General features: G+C 43.1%; 1 protein-coding gene across 6 annotated transcripts in view; it reads left to right on the top strand.

Moving 5' to 3' along the window:
• Nucleotides 1–20,000, top strand: part of stk11ip (serine/threonine kinase 11 interacting protein) — a 210,335-nt gene that overhangs the window by 172,225 nt on the left and 18,110 nt on the right. For all 6 annotated transcript variants that reach the window (XM_060919085.1, XM_060919084.1, XM_060919086.1 and 3 more), the window contains one exon: nucleotides 16,981–17,159. In XM_060919085.1, coding sequence (XP_060775068.1) covers nucleotides 16,981–17,159 — 179 coding nt within the window. The remainder of the gene's footprint in view (nucleotides 1–16,980; nucleotides 17,160–20,000) is intronic.

The following is a 20,000-nucleotide window of genomic DNA, read 5'->3' on the forward strand; positions in this document are numbered from 1 at the left end:
CACCCACCGGGAACGTGTTTGACTTTGTGCCGAGAATTCAGACACAGCTCACACTTTGGTTATACAAGGACCGGATGGCTTATAACAGCCCTGATACCCCATACTCCTGCAGTGCCCCCCACAAGAGCCCCCGGGGAACACTGTTGGTAGCCTTTTCCAAATCTATAAAACACATTTAGACTGGCTGGTCATACTCCCATGAAACACCCCCCAACAACCCTGCCAGGGTAAAGAGCTGGTCCACCATTCCACGGCCAGGATGGAATCTGCATTGCTCCTCCTGAATCTGAGGTTTGACAATCAGTCGGAGCCTCTTTTCCAGCACCCTGGAATAAACTTTCCTGCGGAGGCTGAGCAGGGTGATACTCCTATAATTGGAACACATTCTCTGGTCCCCCTTTTTAAAATAATTAACCACCACCCTGGTCTGCCACTCCACAGGCACTGTACCTGACCTCCACATGACATTGAAGAGGTGTGTCAGCCAAGACAGCCCAACAATGTCCAGAGCCTTCAGCATCTCAGGGTGAATCTCATCCACCCCTGGTGCCTTGCCACCGAAGAGTTTCTTGACTGCCTCGGTGACCTCTGTCAGAGATATGGGTGAAGTTTCCTCCAAGTCCTCAGACTTGGAGGACGGGTTCAGGAGTTCCTCAAAGTGCTCCTTCCACTGCCTGGCAGTATCCCCAGTTTAGGTCAGCAGTTCTCCTCCCCAGCTGTGCACAGTCTGAGGCAAGCCCTGCTTCCTTTTCCTGAGTCACCGAACGGTTTGCCAGAACTTCTTTGAGTCCAACCGAAAGTCCTTCTCCATGGCATCCCTGAACGCCTCCCACACCTCGGTTTTTGCTTCAGCAACTGCCGAAGCTGCAGCCCTTCTGGTCTCCTGGTACCTGCCTGCTGTCTCAAGCAACCACTGGGCCAACCAAGCCCAAAAAGCCTCTTTCTTCAGCTTGACTGCTTCCTTCACCACCAGTGTTCACCAGTGGGTTCTTGGGTTACTGCCACAACAGGCACCGATGACCTTTTGGCCACAGATCCTACCAGCCACCTTTACTATGGAGGCTTTGAACACAGTCCATTCAGATTCCATGTCCCCAACCTCCCCTGGGATGCATGCAAAGTTCTTCCAGAGGTGGGAATTGAAGACCTCACGAACAGCAGACTCTGCCAGATGTTCCCAGTTCAACCTCACTACATGTTTGGGTTTGCCAGGTCTGTCCGGCAACTTCCCCTGCCATCTGATCCAATTCACCACCAGGAGGTGATCAGTTGACAGCTCTGCTCCTCTCTTCACCAAAGTGTTCAAGACATACAGCTGCAGATCTGATGATATGACCACAAAGTCAATCATTGATCTTTGGCTTAAGGTGTTCTGGTACCAGGTACACTTATGAACCACCTTACGCTCAAACATGTTTGTTTTGGCCAATCCATGATGAGCACAGAAGTCCAACAACAAAACACCACTTGGGTTTAGATCAGGTAGGCCATTCCTCCCAATCACCCCCTTCCAGGTTTCTCCATCATTGCCCATGTTAGTGTTGAAGTCCCCCCGGAGAACTATGGAGTTCCCAGTCAGCACCCCTTCCAGGACACCGCCCAGCAACTCCAAGAAGGCCGAATGTTCTGCACTACTGTTTGGTGCATAAGCACAAATGGTCACAGTTTTCCTCTCTGCAACTTGCAGTTGCATAGAGGTGACCCTCTCATTCTCTGGGGAGAACTCCAACACAGTGGCACTCAGCCAGGGGCTTGTGAGTATCCCCACACCTGCCCGGCGCCTCTCACCCTGGGCAACACCGGAAAAGGAGAGATTCCACCCCCTCTCCAGGAATTTGGTTCCAGAACCGGTGCTATGCATGGAGGTGAGCCCAGCTATATCTACTTGGTACCGCTCTGCCTCCTGCACCAGCTCCAGTTCCTTCCCCACCAGAGAAGTGACATTCCACATCCCAATCACTAGTCTGCACTGCTGAGGATCACCACACCTAGGCTCCTGCCTTTGCCTGCCACCTGGCTCACTTTGCACCTGACCCTGGTGCCTCTCCTTGCGGGTGGTGGGCCCACATGGTGGCTGCTCCATGTAATTTCTTCGGACTGTGCTTGGCTGGGTCCCATGGGCCAAGGCCCGACCACCAGTCGCTTGCTGGTGAGCTCCCCTCCCAGGTCTGGCTCCAGGAGGAGGCCCCGGTTTCCCGCTCCCGGGCAAGGTGCTGCAGCTCCTTTTTTGCCATTTCATCAGGGTCTTGAATCACTCTTTGTCTGGCCCCTCCCCTGGAACCAATTTGCCTTGGGAGACCCTACCACGGGCTAATCCCCCTGACAACATAGCTCCCAGGATCACCGGGACACCCAAACCCCTCCACCACGTTAAGGTGGCGATTTTTCAGAGGGGTCAATAGTTGTACTGACCATCTTAATTGTATTTTGTAAATATAAACAAAGTGAGTATTTGATGCATGCAACACTCAAAAAAATAAATAAAAGTTGGGACAGAGGCATTATTACCAAAGTTGATGTAACACACATCAACTTTCTTTTTAATAAGACTTTAATCTTATGGGATCTAAGGACACTAATTGTTGTAGTTTTGCAATTGGAATTTCTCTCCATTCTTGCTTGATGCAAGACTTCAGTTGCTCAACAGTCCGTGGTTGGCATTGTCAGATTCTCCTCTTCATGATATGCCATACATTCTCAATAGTAGACAGAATCTTGACTGGCAGCAGGCCAGTCAGGGACACACACTCCATGTCTCTGAAGACACACTGTTGTGCCTGTGCAGAGGGAGGCCTGACATTGTCCTGCTGAAATAGGCATGGACTTCCTGGGAAGAGACGTTGCATTGATAAATGTCTCTCTAAAATCCCAATATACACTTACCAGCAATTTTGTTAGGTACACCCATATACCTACTGTTTTATGCAGTTATCTAATAAGCCAGTCCCTTGACAGCAGCACAATACATAAAATCATGCAGATATAAATCAAGAGCTTCAGTTAATTCACTTCAAACATCAGAATGGGAAAAATTGTGATCTCTGTGACTTTCACTGTGGCATGGGTGTTGGTCCCAGATGGACTGGTTTGAGTATTTCAGAAACTGCTGCTCTCCTATGTTTTTCACAAACGGTCTTGAGAGTTTGCACAGAATGCTGTGAAAAACAAAAAACACTGAGTGGGTGACAGTTCTGTGGGTGGAAACGCCTTGTTGATGAGAGTGGTCAGAGGAAAATGGCCATATTGATTTGAGCTGCCAGAAAGGAGGTAGTAACTCACATAATGACTCTTTATGACTGTGGTGAGCAGAAAAGCATCTTCTCCAACACCAGAAGACCATACTTGCCAACTTTTCAAAATTCTCATGGGGAGAAAAGTACGTGAACGACATTTTCAATTGGACGACGGTATGATGCGCGGTTGAAATGATAAAAACGGTGGATCCCAATTAATTGCAAACCATTTGAAATTTATACAGTTAGAGTTTTTGAATTGTTGATATTGTTCTATCAATTACCATAGGTTATGGGATTCATGTATCAGGCATGAGATAGCTCAGAGTGAAAAATCTGAAATAATACTCGTCTTGAATTTTAATAACAATGAAAGGGAAGTCTTAAATCAGAAATTAGCAGAAAAATATCATGCCTGAATATTGTATACATACAGAGACCCACAGAAAATAACACAAGTGATGCTTCAGAAGAATGTTTATAATTTCTTAAAATAGTCACAGTGAAAAAGTATTATTGGATTGCATCAAATGTGTTTTCCTTCTGTAAGCTCATATAAAAATACAGAGAACTATATCATATATATAAATTAAATTTTAATAAGATTTAATCCAAATAGTAACAACTCAATTAAATAAATACTGCACTGTCTTAGTACTACTAAAATAGATCTCTCTCACTAAACACTTTCCAACAAAATTTTTTAAAAAGCCCTAGAAATATTATCAAAATCCTATCGGAATGCATCAAAGGAATTTGCTCATTTGCAAACTTTGAAAGTTTTCAAACAAAATTTAAAAATGGCACTATAAATACTACCATACTATCAAAATATACTCCACAAAGAAATTCACTCGAATGCAAAATTTTAGTACGACCAAAATACACTCACTAATAATCTTTCACTTAAAACCTTAAAACTCTATCAAAATCTAGCACTTTCCAGATAATTCACTTGTAAACTTTCACTTAAAACTTTCAAACATAAATTCAAAATAGCACGAAGACACTACCACACTATTCAAATATACTCACCAAACAAATTCTCTGTCATGCAAAATTTCACTCAACACTTGAGAAGTTGTACAGTTTGTTTCTGAAATGGTATTGAAGACTCACACTCACATGTCACCATGGCCGTAGCCAGCTATGAGGCCACCGAGGTCCGGACCTCGGTCGTTTTTAAGAGCTGAAAATACATTTGTACACTAAATATTCAACTGGATAAAAAAATAAAGAATAACATTAAAATGTCTCCGTAAAAAGTGCATTGTTAATTACATTAAACGTTGATTCTGTCTGCTGTTTCGTGCATGCGGCTCTGAGACCAAGAACACAAAAACGAATGAGTGCGCGACTCGGGGGAGGAACACAGAGTGCGGTAGACACATTTTTTTCATGGTAACCATCAGCGCACTTTCATGAAGCTGTTAAATTTACATTTTCGAAGCAGCGCAGTTTTGTCCTCTTTGCTTGGGCCAGATCAAACCATTAAACAAGCTTAAATTATTCTTGCTCTTGCCACATACATGAATTTTTTTTTTCCAAAACTGATGATATTCAGTTCAAACACCATTAAAAGTAATTTCAGGAATAGATCTCTTGTGTGACGTGCAATTCACCCCCTCATTTAAATGTCAAATCACGGACCTCGGTGATTTTAAAATGCTGGCTACAGCCTTGCATGTCCATTATATTCTGATTTAAGGTATCTTTACCTTAAAATGTGTAACTGGCTGGTTGAATATTTGCTTATCCATGGAAATTCATTCTCCCATGCAACCTGGTATTTGCGTTCATATTTTTGCTGTTTGGTATTGGGTTTAGTGGCCATGATGAATGACTGCTTGTAAAAAATGTCGGACAGCTTCGGTGACTCATACATTATGGTAGTGACTGTCGTTCCGTTCATTGATTGGTTAAAAATCAGTTGATGTCAGCAGTGTTTCTCATGCGATTCTGATTGGACATAATCGGGAGTATTTTTAACTTGGCGGTAGGGATTTCCCCAAACCGGGAGATTATCTAGTTTTTTAACAAATACTAGGTGGGAGACAGAGGCTAAAATCGGGAGCCTCTCACCAAAATCGGGAGGGTTGGCAAGTATGGAAAACCACACTGGGTTCCACTCCCTGTCAGCTAAGAACAGGAATCTTCGAATCAAGAACAAGCTCCAATTAAAGTAACCGGTGAGTGTATGCCCCAATATATCAATAGTGCTTTCACACACATGCAGTTCACCCATGCCATGGGCACTGATGCCCCCCATACCTTCACACATGCTAGTTTTTGCACCTTTCTCTTATAGCAAACTAGATGGTCGTATTCATTTCTGGCACTGAGAACTCGATATGCGGTTTTCCCGAATACAAGCTGAAATGTGGACTCATTTGACCACAGCACACCTTTCCACTGTCTTTTTGTCCATTTGAGTGGAGTTCAGGCTCAGAGAAATCTGCAGCATTTCTGAATATAATTGATGAATGGCTTCCTCCTTGCGTAATACAGTTTCAGGTTGCATTTCTGGATGCAGCAGCAGACTGTAAGTGACAGCGGTTTTCCAAAGTACTCCTGAGCCCATGTAGCTATATTTGTCACATTACAGGGTATATACATGAATTCTTAAGTTAAATGTAACACTTTTAAGACCTTTTCAACATACTTTAAAATCTTAATGCCACTTCAAGCTGTAACCAGTTATATCCATGACGCACCTTTAACTACATCTTTACTACACTGATTTTGACATTGCAAAAGTAAGCAGTGTGTATAAACACAACAGACTTCAGATAGACCATGAGGGAATAAAACTCAAGAGAACAAATTTAATGACTAACCCAAAGGTGAGGTTCATTAAAATCCATAATAGTTCTAATAGCATGTTCTCTCTCTCTCTCTCACACACACATCTAACAAATGTGGCCATCACATTTTTCACACAAAACAGCAGTGAATGCCAACTCCGTTAATAGACTTTAGCAGAACACTCTTGAGTCTACTGGGGTAATGTATACTGTATGATGAAACAAATGGTGAGCTTTGGGCAGAATTCATGGCATGTGCCTCAATTCACTTGCTTTTTGTTCGAACAAATTTTCAGTCTGTACACTCAGAAAACAAAGTGCATCATTGTACCTTGAAGGATACAATGGCTTGTCTCCGGGGCAATGGAGCACTTGCATGTGACGTCACAGCCGATCCAGATTGTGACAGACGCCATCTTGTCGGTCAAACGCCATATTTCCGCCTTCTACTTCTGGTTCTACTTCTTCTACTTCTACCTTTTCTTCTGGAAAACTCTACTATATACAATTCTACTACAACGGCTGCGGCTACAAGCTCTCCCTACCTGTGCACGTTTTTTATGTTTTTTGTGTGTATTTTTGCATGTTGTTCATCTGTACCGGACTTCAATATCCACTACAACCGTATGGACTTACTGGACATTGGTTTCCAGCAGAAAATGACGGTTTGTAGCGATTTCCATCGCATGCACAACATTCCGGACGAGATAGCAAGACCAGTGGGGTCTCCGTGGATTGTTATCGGGTCTGGCAGGTGAAGGAGGCGGCGTCGGGAGAGGAAGCAAAAGTGAGGCTGCAGGCAGAGCCGGCCTGTTGACTAAGCTCAGAAAACAGCCACTCAAATCTCCACTGCCAAGCCTCTACCTCTCCAACGCCAGATCCATGGTAAACAAGACGGATGATTTGGAATTACAGCTGGAATTACCTTATTCTATTCTATAATCGGCTGGTCAGTGCTATACTCAACACTTAAGTGACTTACCCATCCAGTGAGGATTGTTATTTTCTTGTTTACAAGATGCCACATCTGAGGGTGGCTGACAAATCCTGAATTTCTGTAAAGATAACTGTCCAGAGATTTATAAGCACGCAGTGCTTCACCACTGAACAGCGAGGGAAAGTTGATGAGGTAATTATACACATCTGGGTATTCCACCTCTGGCAGTTCCATATCCACTGACACGGTCGTGAAAACTACGTCCGGTAAGCGATAAGGGTCACTAATCTGTAGGTCGTTTATTTTAGACATGTATCTAATTATCTGTTCATTAGAAAAATGAACAGTGTAGTCCGTCGGTTGAAATTGATCCATTCTGTACACGAGTGCAGCAGTATTCAGGTGTGTTTTTTACCAACAAGATGGCGGCTGTGTACTTTCCGGTCACGTGACTGCAAGATCTCTATACCCCCCTCAGGTATTTATTTATATGTCTGTGAAGATTCTCAGTCATCCAGGTGATAGTAAACTGTGGGTGGTAAAAGAGAGCAACTGGACTTGCTTGAAGATTCTTGAAGACGTTCCACCTCTCATCCAAAAGGCTTCTTCAGTTCGGATGAGAGGTTGGAACGTCTTCAAGAATCTTCAAGCAAGTCCAGTTGCTCTCTGTTACCACCCACAGTATACTTATTTATACCATTTATATACTGATTGGGAGCATGTGTACCTTTTTGACCCGATAAAGGTACACATTGTTATCTTGAAGTCCAATAATGAGCCCTAGGGGGTACATTAGTGTAGATTGTACCTTTCGGGACTTTTACTTCATCCCTATTTTTGACAATGTACCAGCTTACTGCATTTTTCTTTGTGTCTCCTTCTGAGGGTGTTTGACACTATAATAAGTTGGGCCATTAATGATCCAGATTTTCCTTCTGCCTGCTCTCCAAGCTTATCCATGTCTTTTTGCAGGACTTGACTTACTTGATTTAATCCCTTCACCCCTTCAAGGAGCATAGGTAATCCACTGTCACCCGCCACTGATATTCATAAGTGGATTCATAATCCCCCCCCCGTGGTGGGGGTATTAACCCCATGCACAACCTCCAACCGGGAGGAGCGGGTGATCGAATTTCATCTGGTCTCTACCCTTTGACCTGTCTGGCATGGGTGGCCCTGCCAGGAGCTTTCACTCCCTCCAGCATAGCTTATTTCTAGGTCATAGAGAAACACAAGCTGCTCCACCACGACAAGGTACCGGTCACAGTTGGCGGCACGGTGGTGTAAGTGGTTAGCACGGTCACCTCACAGCAAGAAGGTTCTGGGTTTGAGCCCAGTGGCTGGCGGGGGCCTTTCTGTGCAGAGTTTGCATGTTCTCCCCATGTCTGCGTGGGTTTCCTCCGGGTGCTCTGGTTTCCCCCACAGTTCAAAAGACATGCGGTTAGGTTAATATGGGACGGCCTTGGGCTGAGGTGCCTTAAGCGAGGCACCTAACTCCCAACTGCTCCCCGGGTGCTGTTAGCATGGCTGTCCACTGCTCTGGGTATGTGTGCGCGCTCATTGCTCACGTGTGTGCATGTGTGTGTTCACTTCTTCAGATGGGTTAAATGCAGAGAGGAATTTCACAAGTGTGTGATGAATAAAGTTGTGCTTTCTTTCTGTTCGCAGGATGTTGCACACATTTGTTCAAAGCTTTATTTCCTTTTTCAGCACCTTTTATAAGCGGCATTGTTGGGGTTTGAACCACCACCTTGACAGCATCCACATATATCTGTAGCACTGGCCAAACTTCAACTGCTGTCTCAGCCACAGGAATATTTTTGATCCATCTGTTGCTGCAGAATGGTCATGGGAAGCAGGAGGACCCAGTCAGACTTTGACCTTTTAAGGACTTTGATGATAAGCGTAGCTGTTGATGCACAATGTTCTGCAGTTAGTGAGGTGTACTGTGTGAAATGTTTCATTTTTAAAATGACATCAAATTTGTAGGACTTGTCTACTCAGAAAAAAACCCAGGAATGCAACTCAGCTGTGCAATATAAGTTAATGCCCACAAACAGTTAGCACACGAACTCTGGCAAATTGATGATTCACACAGGGAAAAAAATAGCCAAAAAATTTAAGACATCATAAGGCCATTAAGACTTTTTAATACTTTTTAAGGGTCTTCATTTTCGAAAAATTTATTTATTTGATTTAATACTTTAAGACCCTGCGGACACCCTGAATTAGCATGACTGTTTCTCAGGCAGTGCTGCCTGAGGGCTCAAAGGTCATGCATATTCAACATTGGTTTCCAAACGTGCCCTTTACGCACTGATGTATTTGAATTCCTTGAATCTTTTCACAATATTATGTACTGTAGATTTTGAAAGACTGAAAATTTTGCATTGAGAAATTATTTTTGAATTGATTAACAATTCTCTCTCAAATTTTGGCACAAAGGACTGAGCCACGATTAATCCTTACTTGCAAAGACATGCTCCTTTTATACTCAATCATGTTACCAATTAACCTGCTCATTGTGGAACCTTCCAAAATGGTGTTACTATTATCCTATGAACGTTAACTTTTTTTGAATGTGTTGCAGGCATCAAATTCTCACTTCGTTTATATTTACAAAATACAATTAAGTTGGTCAGTAAAACTATTGAAAATATTTTCTTTTGTACTTGTCAATTAAATAAAGGTTCACGTAAATTAACAAATTACAAATTTTTGTTTTTATTGCATTTTGGAAAATATCCCAACTTTTCTGGAAATGGGGTTGGTATATCCAGATATCTGTAGTGTTGCATTGTGATGATGTCCAATGTTAAAAGCATTATATGAATAAGTACCGGTAATTAAATTTAAAACAATTTTTAACAGACTTTAAAGTCTGTAAAATTATTACTTTTAAAATTACTGGAAAGACTTCCAATATAGGATTTAATAAATGTTCAGGCTATGTCTTGCAGGTATTTTTCAAATCATTAAAGTCCTTTTTAAGGTATTGCACTCTTGGTAATGCATTGCAATATGGTTCAGGACAAGTTTGCCTCTGAAATAGCAGACTTGTACGGATCAAAAAACAGAGATAAATGTAGGTATAATAAGGTGCCCCAATTAGTTTTCCCCTACGGCCAAATTATGTCAGGCATGCCAAGGCAAGGGCCAAAATGTCCAGGGTTAAACACTCGCACACCACCAACACTGAAAAATAAACATTCTGGCATGCCCACACTTTTTTTTTTTTTTTAATATATGACTCAAACCAAAAACATTTCTTATTTATTGCACCTCTAATAGCAGAAAGCAATGACTAACAACAGTATTACAGCAAGTGGCACACAGCAAGGAAGGTATCCTGAAGCAAAGATAACTGTCAACTTTTCTACAAATGCCTGACATGCGTCTGCATACCAACAATGACGTTTTCACTGTTCCAGTCAGCATTAATATCTGCAAAATGACCAAACCGCTTTCCCACATGGACAATTATAAGCAGCATCACTACAACCACATTCACCTCAAGAAGAGCCAAGTGAGACTGAGCAAAGAGTCAGACTGGAGGACATATTTACACATGCGCACACTGAGTTGGAGAGCTAGGAAGACAGAGATCTTCAGTTTGTCACTTGGCAAATGATATCAGGCTGAAAATACCACACTGATTCTTGGGATTTTGGATAAAACAGGTTTTAATTTTGAAAATAAGTTACTTAAATTACAAAATCTAAAGGTATATCATTATAGGACAAGGCCTTGGCTGTTCAGCAATGTACCGGTGCAAGCTCCTCATTTTGTTTTTTTTTCATAAAATAGGCATTTTTTCAGCTATTACTTTGTTTTTGTCAACACCGTCAGACACAATAAAAAGCAAATTATTTTGTATATATTTGGTCTAATATATATTTAGAGGGGCGGCATGGTGGTGTAGTGGTTAGCGCTGTCGCCTCACAGCAAAAAGGTCCGGGTTCGAGCCCCGTGGCGAGTGAGGGCCTTTCTGTGCGGAGTTTGCATGTTCTCCCCGTGTCCGCATGGGTTTCCTCTGGGTGCTCCGGTTTCCCCCACAGTCCAAAGATATGCAGGTTAGGTTAACTGGTGACTCTAAATTGACTGTAGGTGTGAGTGTGAATGGTTGTCTGTGTCTATGTGTCAGCCCTGTGATGACCTGGCGACTTGTCCAGGGTGTACCCCGCCTTTCGCCCGTAGTCAGCTGGGATAGGCTCCAGCTTGCCTGCGACCCTGTAGAACAGGATAAAGCGGCTAGAGATAATGAGATGAAATCATTATCTGGCATTCTTAGCACACATATACACTGTTAAAAGTTGAATATTCACTTTTATTCAATTCTTATACAGTTTCACTTGTACTCCTTCAAAGATCTAATATTATACAATATTTACTTTCAGCCTAAGGAGACAAAGTAATGTTTTTTTATTTAACAAACTTATTTTTGCATTAAAAGAGACTATTACTTTCATAACTCAGCAGCACTGAAGAAACATGTTGTAAGCATATTCATTGAAAACAAATAAAACTCCCTCTGACAGTGGTGACTTTAGAACTGACGGTGGTGACAGTGGCCTTATTACAACATATTCCAAAGTCAATGGTGTTTTGCTTAACAACTTTATTTAACTATTTGGTCAAAAAAAACAACAATCCTGAGCAATGTAATAACATTTTTTCAAGGAATATAGGCCTAAGGTACAATTAAGCAATATCATTTTTAAAAGTACTCCATCCGCATATCATCAAATATCAAATCATCATAGTAAGAAATAATGTTATTACCAGTGGGAATAATGTACAATGCATCACTAACATCTTAAACTGTCATCTAGTGCCCCCTACTCATATAAAATAATATATTAGATTCTTCTGTAAACTGGACTGTAAACTGTATTGGACGTGAACAGATAAAAAAAACAAGAACAAAACAAACTATATATGTTATTAACTAAAAACTAAAAAATAACTAAATTATTGTGAGCAAAAATTCAATAAGAAATTATGTGTAAATACCAGAAAACACATCTGGCACAATAATAAAAATAATAATTCATATGTGAACTCCTTTGAGTATTCCCTGACTGTTTTACATCACTCCATGACTCATTTGCCTTTATTAAGAAGCATATGGTGTATATGTCTCTCCTCTATGAAGTCCATGACTTGAGCCGACAGGTTGTATATCTCCCTTGTCCTGCTTGCATGACCTGGTGATGATGGTTCCACAAGTTTGACCACAATATGGTCAAATGGTATGAAGCACATATCCTTTCCACCTTTTTTGGGATAAAATTGTGTGTTGGGCCCATGAAGGTGGAAAAATTCCACTTCCACATCCTGATGATCAGCATCCACAGTGACAGCCTTTGCTAACCACCAGTTCTGGTCATAAATGACTGCAAGCCAATCTCCACAATGAACTACATCAGCAGATAGGTCTGTCACAGTCCCGTCAGGACCACTCTTGGTCAGTGGTTCTTGCCCCATTGGCTCATGCTCACTTTTCTCCCATTCCTTTTCCTCCCGTTCCATTTCCTCCATCAACATTGCCAAAGGACTCTTCCTCTTTTGCACTGGTATAGGACAGTCATCCTCAACCTGTACCTTGGATGTGTTGGCAGTTAACTGGAATATTGTTGGGCTGAAACACTCGCACATCTGTGGCTCACTGCAGATACAGGACAGCGATCTGCAATAGATCTCAGAGTCATTTCGGTGTGTCGGTATGACCTGATGGAGTTTCCTTGTTGCAGGAACAGGTTTTAGTGGTTGAGAAAGGAGTGCATCATATGGCTGCATGTCAGCTTCCATAATGATGTAGAGCTTAGTGCTGCTGAGGCTTCTGCCAACCATCTTATGGAAGATATTCCCATTCACAATGTCCGAAAACCTGACGGTGGTGACGTCGGACGGTGGTGACAAAAATCTACTCTTTCACATGATATGCAGGAGTTGTTCACATTAGTCATCTTGTTTTCCCTCTGTTGCTAGCTACTTCAGACCTCTTCTTAAAAAGTATACATTTATGTCATAATCTAATCTAACATTTTTTATACAAAAGTGACTGTGTTGACATGCTATGGTTGTGACTGTAGCAGTGTCCAAAAATATGAACAAGTTTAAGAGAAAATACCAAACTTACAGGAGCTTGAGTAATCTGGAAGCATGCAGTAGAACTGAAGGTTTGAAAAGAGGGTCCTCAGGAATATACAACCCCGATTCCAAAAAAGTTGGGACAAAGTGCAAATTGTAAATAAAAATGGAATGCAATAATTTACAAATCTCAAAAACTGATATTGTATTCACAATAGAACATAGACAAAATATCAAATGTCGAAAGTGAGACATTTTGAAATTTTATGCCAAATATTGGCTCATTTGAAATTTCATGACAGCAACACATCTCAAAAAAGTTGGGACAGGAGCAATAAGAGGCTGGAAAAGTTAAAGGTACAAAAAAGGAACAGCTGGAGGACCAAATTGCAACTCATCTCATCTCATCTCATTATCTCTAGCTGCTTTATCCTTCTACAGGGTCGCAGGCAAGCTGGAGCCCATCCCAGCTGACCACGGGCGAAAGGCGGGGTACACCCTGGACAAGTCGCCAGGTCATCACAGGGCTGACACATAGACACAGACAACCATTCACACTCACATTCACACCTACGGTCAATTTAGAGTCACCAGTTAACCTAACCTGCATGTCTTTGAACTGTGGGGGAAACCGGAGCACCCGGAGGAAACCCACGCGGACACGGGGAGAACATGCAAACTCCACACAGAAAGGCCCTCGCCGGCCCCAGGGCTCGAACCCAGGACCTTCTTGCTGTGAGGCGACAGCGCTAACCACTACACCACCGTGCCGCCCCAAATTGCAACTCATTAGGTCAATTGGCAATAGGTCATTAACATGACTGGGTATAAAAAGAGCATCTTGGAGTGGCAGCGGCTCTCAGAAGTAAAGATGGGAAGAGGATCACCAATCCCCCTAATTCTGCACCGACAAATAGTGGAGCAATATCAGAAAGGAGTCTGACAGTGTAAAATTGCAAAGAGTTTGAACGTATCATCATCTACAGTGCATAATATCATCAAAAGATTCAGAGAATCTGGAAGAATCTCTGTGCGTAAGGGTCAAGGCCGGAAAACCATACTGGGTGCCCATGATCTTCGGGCCCTTAGACGGCACTGCATCACATACAAGCATGCTTCTCTATTGGAAATCACAAAATGGGCTCAGGAATATTTCCAGAGAACATTATCTGTGAACACAATTCACCGTGCCATCCGCTGTTGCCAGCTAAAACTCTATAGTTCAAAGAAGAAGCCGTATCTAAACATGATCCAGAAGCGCAGACGTCTTCTCTGGGCCAAGGTTCATTTAAAATGGACTGTGGCAAAGGGGGAAAACTGTTCTGTGGTCAGACGAATCAAAATTTGAAGTTCTTTATGGAAATCAGGGATGCCGTGTCATTCGGACTAAAGAGGAGAAGGACGACCCAAGTTGTCATCAGCGCTCAGTTCAGAAGCCTGCATCTCTGATGGTATGGGGTTGCATTAGTGCATGTGGCATGGGCAGCTTACACATCTGGAAAGACGCCATCAATGCTGAAAGGTATGGACCCTTTTCACGTGACGTCACGACAAACGCGGCTGCCATTTTGGACATGTACTACCAGTAGTTTACCACAGCCAGCATTGAGGAACGGCAGCAAAGAAAGTGTTTATTTTCAGCAAGACTTCCATCATGCCACTATGTTGTTGTGCACCTGGATGTTGTAACCATCAACAAACAAGGCAAGGGTTATCATTTTATCGGATCCCGGTAGATGCTGACCGACGGAGAAGATGGATAGCGGCATACCAGCGCTTGTGTAGTGACCACTTTGTTGGAGGTAAGACGAATAAAATTAGCCAGAAAAGGCATTACATTGCTGTTAACATTCCATTCTAGTTTACTGTAATTATGATCTGGCAGCTATTTACACCGGATCCAGTGTAAATAGCCGCCGGAGCCAACGTCCGAGGTTCCGGAGCGCGCTCGCTCGCGGCCCGGCCGGAGCCGGCGACCGCGGAGCCGGCGCGCTCGCTCGCGGCCGGAGCCGGCGGCCGCGGAGCCGGCGCGCTCGCGGCCCGGCCGGAGCCGGCGGCCGCGGAGCCGGCGCGCTCGCTCGCGGCCCGGCCGGACGTTGGCTCCGGCAGCTATTTACACTGGATCCGGTGTAAATAGCTGCCAGATCATAATTACAGTAAACTAGTAAATACAGTTTTCTGCATCTCGCTCCTTTTTCTTTTATGTTTGTCGCCTTCCTCGCATTCAAACCGATTTGAGCCGAAGTCCACTACATGTCCAAAATGGCGGTCGCATTTACGAAGGTCACGTGACTGAAAAGGGTCCATATCCAGGTTCTAGAGCAACATATGCTCCCATCCAGATGACGTCTCTTTCAGGGAAGACCTTGCATTTTCCAACATGACAATGCCAAACCACATACTGCATCAATTACAGCATCATGACTGCGTAGAAGAAGGGTCTGGGTACTGAACTGGCCAGCCTGCAGTCCAGATCTTTCACCCATAGAAAACATTTGGCGCATCATAAAATGGAAGATACGACAAAAAAGACCTAAGACAGTTGAGCAACTAGAATCCTACATTAGACAAGAATGGGTTAACATTCCTATCCCTAAACTTGAGCAACTTGTCTCCTCAGTCCCCAGACGTTTACAGACTGTTGTAAAGAGAAAAGGGAATGTCTCACAGTGGTAAACATGGCCTTGTCCCAACTTTTTTGAGATGTGTTGTTGTCATGAAATTTAAAATCACCTAATTTTTCTCTTTAAATGATACATTTTCTCAGTTTAAACATTTGATATGTCATCTATGTTCTATTCTGAATAAAATATGGAATTTTGAAACTTCCACATCATTGCATTCCGTTTTTATTTACAATTTGTACTTTGTCCCAACTTTTTTGGAATCGAGGTTGTAGTTGACCTTGTAGTCGCCTGATTTTATTGCTTTTTGTAAATATCTGACGGTGGTGACGAATATGTGGGACACATTTTGAGCAACCACAAAATAATAGTAAACATCATTCAAAACTCACTGTTTGCAGTTTTAAATACATATAACAATGTATTCTTTCATGTAGTAAAGGTATTATTCAATTAAATTATTACTTTTTGGTTTTTTTAATCAAGTTGAAGTGATTAGCTCCTATCCGAGGACAACTGATTTTGTAGGCAGTGGCCAGCATATAATCATTAAATTAATAAAAAATAAAAACAATCCTATAAAAGAACCTTACAAAAAGGACCCCCTGATTATAACTTGATGTTTTTTTTTTATTATTTATGAAAATGTTATTAATTTCCAACAGACTTGGCACTTTTCTTAGTGGGACATGTTTTTGCCAAAGTTTCAAGAATCAGTGACCAAATTGTATTATTTGCTTTCCTTGTATATAATTTGTTTTACACAGACAGCTATGGCCTGCATGCATATCAAGCATGTTGGTTTAGCACTGGTGTGGTCTGGTAAAATAAAACAAATACGATCAGTCCAGTCAAATTTGAACCGACTCTGGTTCCCTGGTGAACTTTGTGCTGCTTCTTGCAGGCCCTGTTGTTGTTGGTTTTGGACCATGAATGATTATTTGTTACTTACTGATAATAACAGGCAGCTTTAGCTAGCTAGTTGAGGACTGTAGAGTGTGCGCATGCCTTCTGACATCTACATGTGCTGAGAGCACTTTTATTTGACATGTTATGACAGTACATTAGTGCCAGTGGGTCTAGCCTGTCAGCTGCCATTTGGGGTTCAGGGGTTATGATATTGCTCACACAAAATTATATAAAGAGAATTCTATTGCTCAAGATGTTGTGCACTGTCAGGGTTCAAGGCCCAAGATTTAAAATAAAATAGTCCATTATAATGCTTGTTTTATGTTTACATTTATTTTTTGCATTTTGTTTACTATTCCTTGCTTCTTCTGTGTCTGAAGAGGGCATCCATCCGATTGGCTGCAGAAGAGGGACAGCCATCGGCTGAGTGAGCTCAGCTACCTGGAGGTGGGTCTCGGTGCACAAAGCATCCACATGGAGTTTGATGTGAGAGTTGTTGCATACACACTTTTGGTTCGTGACAGTACTCGTTGCAAACGCTTCTTCAACCGACTGACAGGCAAGTGCCTTCCTTCTCTCATACATATCCATCTCCAAGCATATTTAAAGCACATATTTCCTGAAGCCTAAAAATGAATTCCAATTCTTACATGTGCTTTTTGTTCTTTTTTAAAATCATTTTTCACAGACTAATTGTTTTAATAAATGTACTCAGTTTATGTATTTGTATCCTGGGATATATAAACAGCTTTCAGCTTGTCACAGCTATTCTGTAAGTCATGTTATGATGATGACATCTAAAAAAGGAATCAGAGTTCCAGTATCTCATAAATTTCCCCAGATCTTAAAGCAGCACAGATTGTTCATCTTTAATCGGCGTACATTGTTTGAGAAGTCATATCGACTTATTGGGACATGTCTTGTGCATCAAGTTCTTGCACACCATATCTCTCTCACTCTCACTCACTCACTCACTCACTCACTCACTCACTCACTCATACATACATACATACATACATACATACATACATACATATATATATATATATATATATATACACACACACGCATATACATATATACACACATATATATGTATTGATCAGCTGGATAGTACAGTGGTAATGCTAACTAACTACGATGCGGGAGATCGGGGTTCGAATCCCGGTCAGGGCAAAACATCATCCAGTAAGGGTCCTTAGGCAAGACCCCTCATGATACATCAGCCTACCTCAGGAATGAGTGAAGACATAACTGATAGAGTCATACCGGCTCAGACGTCACCTGGGTCAACAAGGTCTGCGTCAGTTGCTAGGGAACCAGGGCAAACTGATGAGAAATGGGCTACTGGAACAAGACATCGATGGACGAGGACAGAAAATACGGATTTGCTGGAATGCTACTATACAAGCAATCCCAGAGAGAGGGGATACATGCAGCGAATGTGGGACCATTGGATACTTCGAAACCCACAATCAAGGATAACAAAGAGTGTTCCAACAACCGTAATCGAAATCTATTATCACAACTAGAGGGAGATCCAGGGGAGCAAGGGGACCAGGAAGACAGGTCAGCGGGGAGATGTCATCATCATCCCCACAACCAGAGATTGGGTACCCAGCTAACAGCTAAGAGCTGCTGACTTGAGAAGGAAGATCGTGACTCAACTGGAAACCTGGAGCCCCCGACGAATACCGAAGCTGAGTTGCCAAGTACCTTCAGAAGATCTACTAGTAGATGTGAATGCTGCTCTGAAGACAATCTCCACAAGAACCATCACTGAGACCAACAAGCTGGTACACAGTACAGCAACAGTAATCATGGAGATGCTTGGACACAAGGTGGGCTCGGGACATAACAAACAGTATCCACCATGGAAGAGACGATTAGAGGCAGCACGGAGAGAAGTTAGCCAGTGAGCTGAACTACAGAAAGGGAACATGGTGAATAAAGGGGCACCCAGGAAGTACAACTCACTCTCCATACCAGAGGCACTCGAAACTGCCAAACAGCGACTAACAGCTCTGGCCACCCGGTTGAAAAGAGACACCAAGGAGGGAGAGGCCAGGAGAATAAACAAGCTGTTCTCCACTGAACCAGCCAAGGTGTACTCTCAGTGGCAGGGGAACAACAACCGGTCAGACCCATCACACAACCGATGCCCAGTGGTTAGTGGACCAAAGAGCTGACCACAGCAACCTCCCAGAACAAGAACCAGTAACCATCTCAATGGCAGACGTCCAAGAAAGAGTGTCAAAGATGAAGAGCTGGACAGCACCAGGCCCCGATATGATCCATACGTACTGGCTGAAGAAGCTAACTGCACTCCATGAACGCCTAGTAGCACAGATGAACCAGCTGCTGAGGGATGAGACCCACCCAGAATGGCTAACCCAAGGCAGGACAGTCCTAATCATGAAGGAGCCCCAGAAGGGACCCATCCCATCCAACTACTGGCCAATTACCTGTCTCTGCACAACGTGGAAGGTCCTGGCATCATTGCGGCAAAAATGAGTAAGCATGTGGCTCAATACATGAGCGAGACACAGAAAGGGATTGGCAGTAACACCAGAGGAGCCAAGCACCAGCTACTGGCCGATAGAACAGTCGCCCGAGACTGTAAGAAGAGACAGACCAACCTGTGCACTGCCTGGATTGACTACAAGAAAGCCTACGACTCAATGCCACACACATGGATACTGGAATGTCTGGAACTGTATAAGATCAACAGGAACCTAAGGACCTTCATCCAGAACTCAAAGTAAATGTGGAAGACAACCCTAGAGGCCAACTCAAAACCCACTGCCCAAGTCAACATCAAGTGCGGCATATACCAAGGAGATGCGCTATCACCACTGCTGTTCTGCATAGGCCTGAACCCCCTCAGTCAGACCATCACGAAGAGGGGCTACGGGTACCGATTCCATAGTGGGGCAACAACCAGCCACCTGCTCTACATGGATGACATCAAGCTGTATGCCAGGAACGAGCGAGAAATAGACTCGCTGATCCACACCACCCGGATCTACAGCGATGACATAGGGATGTCATTCGGATTGGACAAGTGTGGCCGGATGGTCTCAAAGAGAGGCAAGATGATCCGGACTGAGGGGATTGACCTACCAGAGGGCAACATAGGTGATATCCAAGACAGCTACAAGTACCTTGGCATCCCACAGGCTAATGGAAACCATGAAGAGGCCACAAGGAAGTCAACCACAGCCAAATACCTCCAGAGAGTAAGGCAGGTCCTGAAAAGCCAGCTGAATGGTAAGAACAAGGTCCGAGCCATCAACATGTACGCACTACTAGTCATCAGATACCCCACTGGTATCATAAACTGGCCAAAGGAGGAGATAGAAGCCACAGATATCAAGACTAGAAAGCTCCTCACCATGCA

Source organism: Neoarius graeffei, chromosome 4 (assembly GCF_027579695.1).
Source record: "Neoarius graeffei isolate fNeoGra1 chromosome 4, fNeoGra1.pri, whole genome shotgun sequence".
Lineage (NCBI taxonomy): Eukaryota > Metazoa > Chordata > Actinopteri > Siluriformes > Ariidae > Neoarius > Neoarius graeffei.